Source organism: Elaeis guineensis, chromosome 15 (genome assembly GCF_000442705.2).
Source record: "Elaeis guineensis isolate ETL-2024a chromosome 15, EG11, whole genome shotgun sequence".
Classification (NCBI taxonomy): Eukaryota; Viridiplantae; Streptophyta; class Magnoliopsida; order Arecales; family Arecaceae; genus Elaeis; species Elaeis guineensis.
This window is the reverse complement of record NC_026007.2, coordinates 33170446-33184044: the sequence shown is the minus strand read 5'-3', so window position 1 is coordinate 33184044 and position 13599 is coordinate 33170446. Positions and strand designations below refer to the sequence as shown.

Sequence of the window (13599 nt, the reverse complement as noted above, 5' to 3'; positions counted from 1 at the left end):
ATCAACATCTTATTTTTATCTGAAATCTTTTGCCACCAGCCTGGCCTTATAGGTCTCTACCTGGCCGTTTGCTCCAATCTTCCTTTTGAAGATCCATTTGTAGCCTATAGGGGTCACACCCTCAGGCGCATCAATCAAAGTCCAAATTTGGTTGGTATATATGGAATTCATTTCGAATTTCATGGTATTGAGTCATTTGTCAAAGTCACTACTCATAACAGCTTCCGAATAGGTCGTGGGATCATTCTCAATGATGTGGGATGTGTCGTCATTCTCAATGACAAATTCATACCTGAGTGGTACATTATGCACTCTACTTGATCTTCAGAGAGGTGTGTGTAGTGGCTGTGCCTCAATAATAGGCACATCTGGTTGAGAATCATTTTGTGAATCCTGGATGAATGGTAGGTTTTGAACTTCTTCAAGTTCAACAGACCTCCCACTGTCCCCTTGGATAAATTCTTGCTTGAAGAAAACGGCATGCCTACCAATAAACACCTTTTATTGAATAGGCTAGTAGAAGTAGTATCCTATACTCTCGTTGGGATAACCCACAAATCTGTATTTTTCTGATCTAGCATCTAGCTTATGTCCATCAATATTTTTCACATAAGTTGGGCAACCCCAAATCTTAAGATGTTTAAGACTAGATCTTTTTTCTTCCATATCTCATATAGAGTGCTAGAGATAGATTTGGAAGGCACTTTGTTTAAAACATACGTTGCGGCCTCGAGAGCATATCCCTAAAAGAAGATCGAAAGATCCATGAAATACATCATGGACCGCACCATATCTAATAAGGTGCGATTCCTCCTTTTCGCAATTTCATTTAATTGTGGAGTATAAGGAGGTGTCCACTGAGAGAGTATACCATTTTGTTTTAAATATTTGAAGAATTCACTAGTTTAGTATTCTCCTTGATAAGATCGAAGAGCTTTAATATTTTTATCAATTTGTTTCTCAACCATTCTTTGATACTCTTTAAATTTGTCAAAGGCTTCGGATTTGTATTTTATTAAATACACATATCCAAATCTAGACATATCATCAGTAAATGTGATGAAGTAAAAGTATCCATCTCTGACTTGAGTCGACATTGGACCACAAATATCAGTATGTACAAGATCCAATATGTCACTCATCTTTTCTCCATATCCAGTAAATGGAGTCTTGATCATTTTTCTCATGAGACAAGATTCACAAGTTTCATATGATTCAAAATCATAAGAATCAAAGAATTTATCTTTGTATAACTTGTTAATTCTTGACTCATTTATATGACCAAGTCGGCAGTACCAGAGGTATGTGACATTCACATCCTCTCTCTTTCTTTTCTTTATATTATCAACATGAAGTACATTATCATTAAGTGATAAAAATAGAAGACCATTATCAATATAAACATTTTCATAAAATTCGTTAGAAAAATATATAAAACAAACATTGTTCTTTATTTTTATTTCAAAACCTTGTTCTAATAACAATGGTACAGAAATAATATTTCTAACGATATTAGGGATATAATAACAGGTCTTCAATTTCAAAACTTTGCCTGAAGACAACTTCAAAATTCTGATTCCCACGGTTTCGGCCTGAATGGACTCTCCACTAGCACTGAACAGTTCGAAATCATCTTTATTTAGACTTTTTATTTCCTGCAGATCCTGCAACAATTTGCAAAGGTGTGAGCCACAGACGGTATCCAATATCCAAGAATCTGAAATTGAAGTATTTAATGATAAATTAATTTGTATAATATACAAACCTTTAGCAATATTTGCTTGTTTTGCAGTTGCAAGGTATTCCTTGTAATTTCTCTTCTAGTGCCCCTCCTTGCCACAGTGATAGCAAGTACCTTTGGCGAAGACCTTCTTTGCCTTTTTTTTGGAGATGCCAGCCCTTAGGGTTCAGCTTTTTCTTGGAACCCTTCTTGTTTTTTTTCTTGTTGATCTTATCGACAAGAAGAACCGAAGCCTTTTCGCTCTTGAAATGGCTCTCTGCTGTTTTCAGCATATTCAGCAGCTCAGGCAGGCTGATGTTCAGTTTGTTCATATGATAATTTATGATAAACTGAGAGGAGTCGGAGAGAGACTGCAGGATCAAATCCTGGCTAAGTTCACCGTCCATGGCAAAACCCAATTATCCCAAATGAATAATCAAATCAATCATTTTCAGGACATGTATTTGCACAGAGGTGCTTTCAATCATGTGGGCATGGAACAACTGCTTAGATATATCTTATATCTAGCAGTTCGACTTTGTTTCCCATATAACTCCTTAAGATTAAGGAGTATAGAGGAAACATCCATGTCCTCATATTGCCTCTGAAGCTCATTGCTCATCAAGGCAAGCATGATGCATTTGATAGTCACACTATCATCTTTTCACATCTTATATGTGGCCCTTTCCTCCTCGGAAGCATCTTCACCGATCGTATCAGGTGCAGGTGTATCCAATATGTAAGAGACTTTCTCCTGAGTGAGAACAATTCTCAAATTTCTCAACCAATCTATGTAGTTCGGTCCGGTCAATTTGTTTGCATCTAGTATACCTCTAAGTGATAGTGAGGATGCCATATATGTAGTTAATCCACAATAATAAGAACACAATATAAGCGAACAATTCATGATGATATGCACAACTAGATTAGGGCTTTTTGTAATTGTATCTCTCACTATTTTAATAGATTTCATAGCCCTCGAGTATGAAAAATGAGAAACATCCTTATGTTTCTTAGTGGGGTTGAGATCCCTATTCCTCACAAATACCTTGTGGATAGCACAACAAACATTTATGAGTTCAAGAGTAGGTAACTCTTTACCAATTATACCTCATACAATTCTCAACATTTTTCTCTCTTGCCTCTAGATCACTTATAGTCTTGTGGATAGCACAACAAACTATAGTATTCTAGTTAAGTTAACCCTTCAATTCCATATGGTCATACTTAAACAATGCTGCCCTTGTAGATAGCACAACAAAGCAATACTATTCAAATATGCTATAAGCATCAAATGCACTTAGTCAACATCATATCAATTTCTATAATAAGCCTTGTGGACAGCACAACAAGCTCACTAAAGATCTTGACATACTCTATTGACCAAGTTTGAAGGAAGGCCCTTGTAGTGTCTACATCACTAATCAATCTTAGTCCGAAATTCAATAAGATCTAATTGGCCAAGTCAGTAGGTGGGAGGCTCCCCGTAGCTTTTCTTAGACACCAACAAAGTTGGCCAGGCCAGCATACGGACCTAATTAGAAAATCACTTTTCATACTTTCCTTGGCATCAATTGATCAAATAAATTCAACATTTGAATTGAAAGTGAATTCTGACATTACAACTTAATATAATTTTAAAAGGATCTTTGAACTGGTCTCGGCACATCCTGAGTACAACTACATAAAATGTGCTAAATATATTATGCAATTCTGCATGCTTTTATAAGTCATAAAAACAATCATATAATCATGCCAAAAATCATATAAGGGTGCATAAAATGACTTAACATATGTCAAGCATATCAAATAAGAAAACAAACCCTAATCAAATTAGGCATCATAACATCCTTAACCATAAATCGATTTAATCATCCAGCAACCATGAAACAATAAGTTTCAAATTATCATAAATTCATAATTTTAATAACTAAAATTTAAATCCATGATTCATATGAAGTCAAAAATAATTTTTGATTTTAAAAACCGATGCTAAAAATCGATGCAATATTTTTGGCAATATATGAACAAGAACAATTCTATACTACAACTTTGTGCTTGTTTGATCGAATCTAACAAGGATGGCTCAGATATAACTATTGGGTTCCGATCACGCAGCGAAAATCGATTTTTAAAATTTTTAAAATAAACAAATCAATAGCTTTAACAGTTAAAACTATTGAGCCGAAATCCAAATCCTAGAATCACCTTGCCGATGTCGATCAAAATAAAAACAGGCATGCAAAGGGATAGAATTTTATACTTTCACCAAAAAGCAATATGGCACGATAGCGATCTCCACGAGACTCCAAAGTAGAAGCTCTCCAACGGTGATCCACACGGAAGTGGGCCAAGGTCCTTTCTAACCGGTGTGCTGTCGCAGTTTTGTCTTCTCAAGAATATTACTGGCTTCAAGCATGAAGTACGATTACACCAAAGTCCAGTCGTCTTCGATTTTGCCATCAGAATCACGCCAAGAAGACACTCTACAGAAGTCTCACAACTTAAGATTTGATTTTGGACTCCAACACATAGAAAAATCAAACCTTAGGGCTAACTAGCAATACTTGCTAATTCTCTCACCATCCTTCTTACAATTTTTGTCTGTCAATTTTTTCTTGTCTTTTTCTCAGATATTTTTCAGAATTTTTTCTTTCTTTTACACGTCACTTAGCTCTGATTTTCTCCCAAAATCAAGCATCTGGTCCGTATGGGATGCCCCATATAAATAGGTGACCATGGGACATGAGGAAGGACCAGGTTGAAATAAATCACCGTGAATTATTTTTGGTGCAGGAGAGTCTTCTCACAGAAGGACTCTTCTTCTGTGCCCCATAAATTCCCCATGTAAAATCAGCATGAATTCATTAAGGTTCTGGATGAGAATACTAGGCGATAGGGTAAGATAAGAGCCTTCATTAAGAAGGACTCTTCACCTTCTCACATTAATTAAGAGGGGGCGGCAATTTTATTTTGGCGTGAAACCTGGTGGGCGCAGAGGACTCCTTCCACACTTGAAACTATTCCAAGTTGGATAAGAATCCAATTAAATTGGATCCAATCCTATTAGGTCAAAGACAACTGGTCTAGTTTAGCTCAAACATCTTGAACTGAACTAATTTAGAAATTTGGATTAATACAATGTGCTAGCATATTAAATTAACCTTTAGAATTTATATTAAATCCTAATTAAATCAGACCAAGATTAAATCTCAAAGTGTGTGACCCATTGGGTTTCAAATCTAGCCAGCAGTGGATCCAGACTCTTGACGTAACCCTAATCCGATCAAATTAGATCAACCGAATAGTCTCAATTAACTCGGACTCTTTCTTATTAATTCTCAAATTAAACTTTTTTAATTCTGACGAGTCTACAAGTTAAGATTGATGTCTAGTAACGTGTCATGACTATCCGAAAGATTTGAAATTTTGATGAAAAATTATCAAAATATCTTTCAGTGATAAGTTAACATGTAATTCAATCCTTCAGTCAAACAACATTGCAGATAAGCTATGAGTATGGAAATATGTCAAACCTAATTGCTTATCTATATGTATCTCGATCAGAAGGCGATGATTCAGTTGATGATATATTAGAAACTTCTTTTTAATTATCATTCTGCTTTGGCCAAAGACTTCTAGAATCATAGATCTATGAGATCACATAGGATGTTTGCTCCCCTTATTAGGAGTGACTGATCTCTTATTGATCACTCACAACCTCCATGCACACTTCACCACATCCAGAACATCCCATACAAAGATTGGAGAATCAAGTTAGGAAGTGAACCAAAATATGGATTCATGTACACAAGGTACCATGACGATCTCAGATCAAAGGATCACTTACACAACTCTCACTAGAGAATCATCAGCTGACATGTAAATAAGACTCCGTCAGATATTCTCTCGCAGGTCTATTCAGTGAACTCATTCTCTAATGAGCACCCACATCCTTGTATTAGTGTCACCACATAAGTGATTGTGAGATCAACCACTCTCACTCTGAGCATACATAAGACATGCCAGTCTTACTGGTATCATTGATCTCTGACTCAATGAACTAATGACTGAGAATATTTTAGATCATGGCGATCAAAGTTTTAGGTCTCACTGGTGTGATCTCATCACGGCCCTAAAATCATTGCCTAGACCTATGGGGTTCATTATAATCTTAAAAATAATAAGATGCAGCATATAATGAATCAAAAATATCTATTTTATTAATAATATTAATGTCAATTACATGAGTCTGGAAGATAAATTACAGAAAACATCCTCTCGCATCCCGTTTGCGATTGGCTTGTAGGGTATTATTCTTTCAATTCGTAGCTTAGCGTGGTTGGAGAGCTTTCAATAATTCATTGTGTGGTGGTGCAAGTATGTGGATTCTTGTTTGGTAATTTAAGAGGTGAATCATCGTATCCGATGCTATTATCTTCTCCATCAATGGATTCGGGCATCGATGCTTAACCTCACCAATATCAATATGGTTGTTTTTACTACTACCATTTCTTTTCACTAGTTGCACAACACATGCTATCTATATAGGAAAGGTTTTGTCAAATCTTATTTCAAAGATCAAGATTTATGGAATATTTTGGAGCAGTCAGAGACAATGCCAATAAAGAGATTGCAAGAAAGTAGAATCTGAAATCCTTTGAAGGTAATGTTGATTATTCAAAATTTAGTTGATAAGAAAAATTATCTCCATATTCAGGATGTAAAGAGCCAAAGAAAATATGGGATATTTTTGCAGCCGTCTACTCAAGTTCTAGTAAGATAAGACATTCCAAATGAAAATTATTTGAGTGGATTCTAGTTCCAAGCTTCTTCAAAGATCTACAAAAAGAACGAAGTTGCTTTAAAGATGAAGATTTGAGATTGGCGGAGTTTGATCAAGTAAAGACTGGACCAAATTTATGAAAAACTCATAGCATGATGACATTGATTAGCTTGAGGATCAATCAAGTCCACAAGAGAATCTAGAGCAGGAGGAGCCTAATCAAGTGGATATTGTATCAAGTTAAGAGATCATGATAGCAGAATCCATTAATTTTAGAATTCCTCAATAAGAGTCGATGGATGTTATGGTTGATCCAATTATGGAGATCCATATTGAGGAATCAAATTATATGAAAGAGTTTTATGTCGAAGTTATCTAAGATATGGATATTTCTTGTAGAGATTTAATTAGTCATGAGGATGAAAAACTAATTAAGGTTGAAGTAACTTCAGAGACCAAGCAATAAGAAGACATTCTTGGTGGAGATATTCATGTTGTGTCTTGGTATCTGATAAGGTTTTGCGTACCAATTAATTTTGAAGCTACTCCAAAATTTGTAGCTGTTAGAAGGCTGCATTTATGAAGATTTGATTCCATATGTAGAAGCTAACTATGTGCATATACTCGAAGCTCAAGTTAGGACATATGGATATGATCAAAGTTTCGTTTTTGATTTTACTTATTTATAGTTATTGGTTGATGCTTATAGTTATTGCAACCGGCAACTTGATGTTCGTTGGCATAAGTTGGATGCTTGAAGGAATTTTCATATTGTGATTGCGGAGTCAGTGCTGAGAAAAAGTATTGCAAGACATCATCGTCTTTGACATATGCATTAAAGAGGATAAGCCAATAAAAAAATTATTATTCGAGTTAATAAAGGAGTTCTACTATTTAATTGCTGGTTGATAAGTTGTTATATGTTCCTATTATTGCAGCAATGATGCTAATGGCTATTATGGCGTTTCACCATGTCGACAAGTTCAGTATTGCTATCATAGGCTTTGTAATGAGAGAGTGTTGAGATTCATTATCAAGTTTTACTCCAATTAGTTGGTCATTAGTTTTAATGACTTTAGGATGACTTAATTATTCCTTTTGTGTCCTATTTTAAATAGGACTATTTCTAAAGTTACTTTTTTTAGTTTAAAGTTTGTATTTTAGTGGATTTTTGATTTTTAAGTTCAAGTATGGGTCAAACATCCCACCCATGTGATGCCATGTTGAAAGGGACCTTTAGTGTCTCCTTTCATTATGGAAGAGCATGTGCGAGATGTGGGAAGACAGAGAGGAGAGATTATTTTTACATGTGCTCTTTTATGAGGCATCTTTGTGAGGTTTTAGCCTTTATTTTCTTTTGAATAAATTTATTTTTTTCTTTCAAATTTTTCTTTCATAATTATTTTTTCTCGTAATTCTCTGCATTTTTTTTGTGTTTGGTGTTTGGTCTAGATCTTGGATCAGCATTATCGATCTACTTCAAGTAGTGTGCTATTTTGTGTTGGGCTATATCTCGATCCTAAAGGTACAAGCTCCCAAGGATAATCTGATAAACATCCAAAGGAACTACTTCACAAGTTATCTCATCAAGATACCTTTCAGTTGTGATGAATTGAAAGTACACTGCTTGGTAATCTTCAACTTGACATCTTTCTGAATTCAACGAGAAGGTAAGGACATGGATGAGGTTTGATCTATGACCCTAGCTTCTGAACTAAATTTTCAGAAAGAAGATTCTTTTGGCTTCCAGGATCTATAATAGCATCGACAATGCTCTATTTCACTTAAATCTTCAAGTGGAAGAGTTTTTCTCGTGCCTCTAGATCTACCTCAATGGTTGTCTCGAATTCCTCATAATCAAGCTTGGTTTGAAGTTTGCTTGCTCAAGCTCAGATAACTCCTCAACCTCTATAGCATTGAGTACTGTCTTCCCTTCCATCTTAGAATTATCATCCTTCAACTTCTTCCACTTCGGCTTCAATTTGGGGTGAAGCTTTCAACACTTGTCTTTGATGTATCTGCGAAGGTTGCAGCGATCACATTAAATTTTTGAAGTCGTGCTGACATGCTTCCCACTTTGCTCTCCTTCCTGACTTGGATTTCCATTATTTTTTGCGAACTTGTCATTCTTTTTGCCTTCCCTCAATTGATTTCTCTCCTCAATCCCTATGGCCTTTACGCTAGTTTCGCTGATGTCTTCAACTCTGAAGAGCTTCAATTTTTTTTGAATACTCTCGTGGAGACCTCCAATATACTTCATTAAGACTGCAAGATCATTGATGGAGATTCCAAGTGAGATTGTTTGCTTATATAACTTGATGCTTTAGTCCTGAATGGATTGATCATATTTCTATCGTAGATACTGCCACTTGATCCATCAATCCTCCTTATGGCAGATTGCATAAAACTATTTGTTAATTAGGCTTTTGAATTTGCTTCACTTCAGATTAGAAACGTCATTATTCCTCATGTATGAATTTCACCAAGTAAGAGCATGACTAAAAAACTTGAGATAGGCAAAAGCCACCTTCTAGACATTGGAGTATCCATAGATAGTAAAGTTGGTCTCTAATTGGTGTAGTCAGTTATCTAGCTTTTCTACATCAATGGCCTCATTATTTATAGGAATCTTAATTCGAGTTTCAACTTTAAATGATTGGAGAGAGAGATTTTGCATACCTATAGGTCACTTATTTATCTTGCTAGATGAGGATCTTCATCTCCCAACATAGAAGACAACTTCACAATAGGAGTTGCTGGTGCTTGTGCTGAAGATATCAACAATTGAAAAATGATCTCGATGAGTTGGGCAATCATCTCTTTCAGTTGTGTAAGATGTTGTTTTATCTCATCATCCATCGAGGAAGAACTAGTCGTTGTACTCGCTTTTATCCTTCGATATACTTGAAGCACGGATAACCCTTCTCTTAATTTCTTATATTTCTCGTGTGCCTAGAGCATGAATTAAGATCCTTGTAGATGTAGAAGACTGATACTCTGATACCAACTTAAACCGATCAAAGAGAAGGAAGATTTTCTTCAACCCACTTAACTCAAATCTCTTTAAAGAAAACTAAAAGAAGATGAAATAATTTCGAATGTAGAGCTTAAGTTCCATTTTCTTTCATTGATTCTCCACTCATAATTTGAGGTGCACAGCCCCTATTTATAATATAAGTGAGGTCCTCTCTTGCATGATTTGAGTATGATTCTTTTTTATAGTTCCTAAAAGGATGTCCATGTTTGTACAATTTAGGTTGGATTTTTCTTCCTAATTTAGTATCCTAGAATAAACATGGCTAATAGAAGTAATTAAAAAATTAAAATTCTACAGAAGATAGATCTCAATTTCTATACAAATTTTGCCTTGTGTCGCTGTCTAATTCTTCTCAAATTGAAAAATTATTTTTAGTCAAAGTATTTTCTGAAAAAGAAAGTTTCGATTTGACTGGTCTGTTTCAGAATCCAAATGATGGAATTTCGATCGGATTTAATCCCTTAAAGGGTTGGTCTAAAGTTATAGATCTCAAAAAGATATTCGATATGATCTGCTGTACCACCCCATACTATCCGGTATAAAGTGTACCACATCATACCAGTATGTTGCCTCATACCATACCGGCATTTGGTATGCTATCTCAGACCGTACCGAACCACATATCGATATTGTAATAGAATGGTGCCAGTATGGGATCCGGTGTTGAGACAGCGAACCTTGATATCCGATATTTAAAAGAAAATAATTATAGAAAATTGACATTGTATGACTAAGTTTAACCTTTGAAAGTTTAGCTTGTGATTCAACTTTTGGGTGTGGCAGATCTTACTCTTGGATCCTGTTTGGTCTTATCTGTAGTGGCCAAAATGGCCCATATCAAATTTGAGGATCCTTTTGGATCACAATGCCCTACTGTCATCGATATTCACATGGGGTAGGGTGGCCCCCCGATTCGCACCACCCATCCCCCCATCCCCTTGGTTTTGACTAGAGCTGATCTAGCTGGACTGGTCGCCTACATTGCTGGTCAAATTGGGCTCTCACACTAACTATTTGTTTTAAAGGAACTTGAAATTTAGGACTTGAACAAAAACTCTAAGCATAAGATTCTTTAATCAATGTTATTTTGGTTAGGACAAGCATAGGCCTGACACAGCTGATCAAATCATTGCACTAATGTCGACACAATTGTTGGTCCAGAAGTTGATATCTGATAGATTATTGAAGCATAGCTCTTGTTAGACCAGTTACACAGTGCGCATCAAGTGAACAGATATCTGATGCTTGAAGGTCTAAAAAGTTTTGAAGTTGTAATTCATTAATCTGTAATGGATATATGCCTCTGTGTACACCATTATGTTTCAGTTTTCATTGGTAAGCATTATTTTAAATAAATTAGGCAGCAATCACTGTTTGTTTGATGGATGCTAGGACTTTGTTGGACCTGGTTTACATATGCTAACATGCGTCCAATCTTTAGACAACACAATTGCAACTGTGCTTTTGAATATGGATCATCAAAGAATTATGATGGTTGTGATCTTATAATAGTATTCTTGGAACAGGTATTGCACTATAAATTGCATAACGATCCCTGGAGGCAACATCTCTCTCAGCCAAAAGAGTCTGGGTTGCCAAAGGTTTGCTTGAGAACACACTAGGTGCTTTAAAGAACCGATGCTCATAGCAAAAAAGCCTTATGTTTGTTGTCCCAACCAAAAGGCAGGGAGGTGAAGTTAAAATTATTCTTTTCATATCACCATTGGGATGCTGAACAATGCTGACTTGGAATATCTCACTCTTAGATGCAAGTTTTTGACTAGTATCAATGACCAATTTGCTAATGGCTGAAGTTAACAATCAGCATTGGTTTTTGTGTCCATAAAAATGCTCAATGGAATAAAAGATATAGAAAGATGCGGAACAGAATAAAATTCTCTCATGTTGGAGTGAACAGAATGACATGTTTTTGGTACTGTAAACTCAATTGTTGCATTTTTTGATTATTGTAGAAAGAACTTGTTGAAGTTCTTTCATGTAAGGTTATCCTTTATTTATTTTATTTTTTTCTTTTTATTTGATGAAGATGATGACCTTCTGTCAGAAATCTTGATGGGACGTCTGGATCTCATGTGCTGGAAAATATACAAGCTGAGTAACGTGCACACTGACATACACACTTTGATGGAAAATATAGCAGATGAGACCCCTGAGATAACCTCTCCAATAAGTTCTCTCTTACATGCCCATGATATCCTGGATATCTTTTTAGTCAGTCAGGTGGTGTCCAAGGCTCCTAGCAGTGGGTGACTTTGCTACATGGTTGGCTGCCTTACCATATAAAAAAATTGCACCTTTTAGGGATTCCAAAATTATTGCTCGGCAACCCGGACAGCCTGCAGGTACGCTTATAAAAAATAGATTGATAGATGGCTTGTGAACTCGCGAGATTTCAGGCCCCACTCAGAAAGTGGAAATGAATGCCTATCAGTCCATTTGGCCCTAATAAAAGGTAACAAATTTATAAGTTTCTAGTTTGCTGCTATGTACCTATGATGTCAAATTACACAACCATGGATGAGATAACTACTTGAAAAGCATATTTCCGAATCTTTCATATTTTATCTTAGTTTCTTTTAATAAAGTTTGATGATCTCACTTAGAAAAGCTAGTTCAAAAATATTATTTGAATTTCTTATTTTTGTATGGATGCTTAAGATCTTTCTGATGTATGATCGATATAGGACTAGATTAAATACGTAACTTGCATGGATCCTTACACATATTTGCCTTTCAAGCTTTGGCATTCTTGTTGCATTACGATCTAAATCCTAGCAAATGCAGTCATAAGCATCGTGATTGGTCCGCGGTCAATCCAAAAGGTTTGTGTTGCAGCATCCTCTAGCTATACAAAGGCTATTAATTGAGTCCATTTTGATACCGTTTGAAATGAGCTGAGGCCTTATTCAGGTGATTTTGGGTACCTTTGCCTTCTATAAGTATCCAATCTGCCTCCAACGTACAATACATGTAAGATTAAACACCTGCCAGCATGAAAACTGTTGGGATAGATGTCTGGCTAGACATCTATTTCAATAAGTGATATCAGAATGAGGTGGTACAAGAACGCAGATTGCAGTGATGGTGAGTAAAACTGAAGATGGAGAAGACATGATCAATCAAGATGGAAATCAACAAATTTGATGGTAAGAGCAATTTCTTTTTGTGGTAGGCAAAGGTGAAAGACGTGCTCATCCAATAGGGGTTGATCGATGCTCTCTTGTGCGATGAGAAGCCGACTACCATGGAAGTGCGAGATTGGAAATGGCTACAGATGCAGGCGGTGAGTACTATCCGCATGTACCTAGCGGATGAGGTGGTGATCCATGTGCTGAGCAAAACTTCTCCGACGGTGCTGTGGTCAAAGCTCGAGGAGTTGTACATGACGAAGTCTCTCACAAACACTCTTTTTCTCTGGAGGCAGTTTTACCAGCTGCAGATGGCTGAGGGACAGAGCATGCAGCAGCATCTAAGCCATTTCTAGAAGATCTTCACCGACCTCCTCAGCGTTGGTGAGAATGTTGAGAAGAAGATCAGGATGCTGGTTTTGCTGGCGTCGCTTCTCCCTTCTATGAGTCCTTGGTGACTGCTCTTCTAGTAGGGAAGAGCACTATCAAGATGGACGAGATCACTGCGACGATACTCCAGAACGAGGTTCTCAGGAGGAAGAACCTAGCTTAGAGCTCAGGTAGCGGTAGCTCAGCTTTTGTGGCTTCTGGAGGAGCAGGAGGCGGTAGACGGAGCGATAGGAGATCGCAACGAGGATGGTCTAAGTCCAGGAGAGACTTGAGCAAAATTAGGTGTTACAGGTGTGAGAAGTTGGGGTATCTAGTCAGAGATTATCCTCAACTCAAAAATCGGAGGGTGGCTGTTGTAGCGACGGCCGGCAGCAATTCAGATGGAGATGTCTTGGAGATATCTGACGAGGTATCTATTTTTTTCCAACAGTGGATATTAGATTCTGCATGCCCCTATCATATATGTTGCAGAGAGGAGCAGTTTGACTCCCTAGAGAACAGTGATGACACTGTATAT

General features: G+C 36.6%; 1 protein-coding gene across 7 annotated transcripts in view; it reads left to right on the top strand.

The window, feature by feature from the left end:
- Window positions 1-12150, top strand: part of LOC105034232 (probable glucuronoxylan glucuronosyltransferase F8H) — a 57192-nt gene extending 45042 nt beyond the window's left edge. For 5 of the 7 annotated variants that reach the window (XM_073249378.1, XM_019846921.3, XM_019846923.3 and 2 more), the window contains one exon: window positions 11070-11486. In XM_073249378.1, coding sequence (XP_073105479.1) covers window positions 11070-11165 — 96 coding nt within the window. In that variant the 3' untranslated portion in view covers window positions 11166-11486. Of the gene's footprint in view, window positions 1-11069; window positions 11487-11590 lie in introns of those variants that run through there. The other 2 variants (XM_019846922.3, XM_010909294.4) reach the window with 2 other exon arrangements.
- The last annotated feature ends 1449 nt before the right edge of the window (window positions 12151-13599 follow it).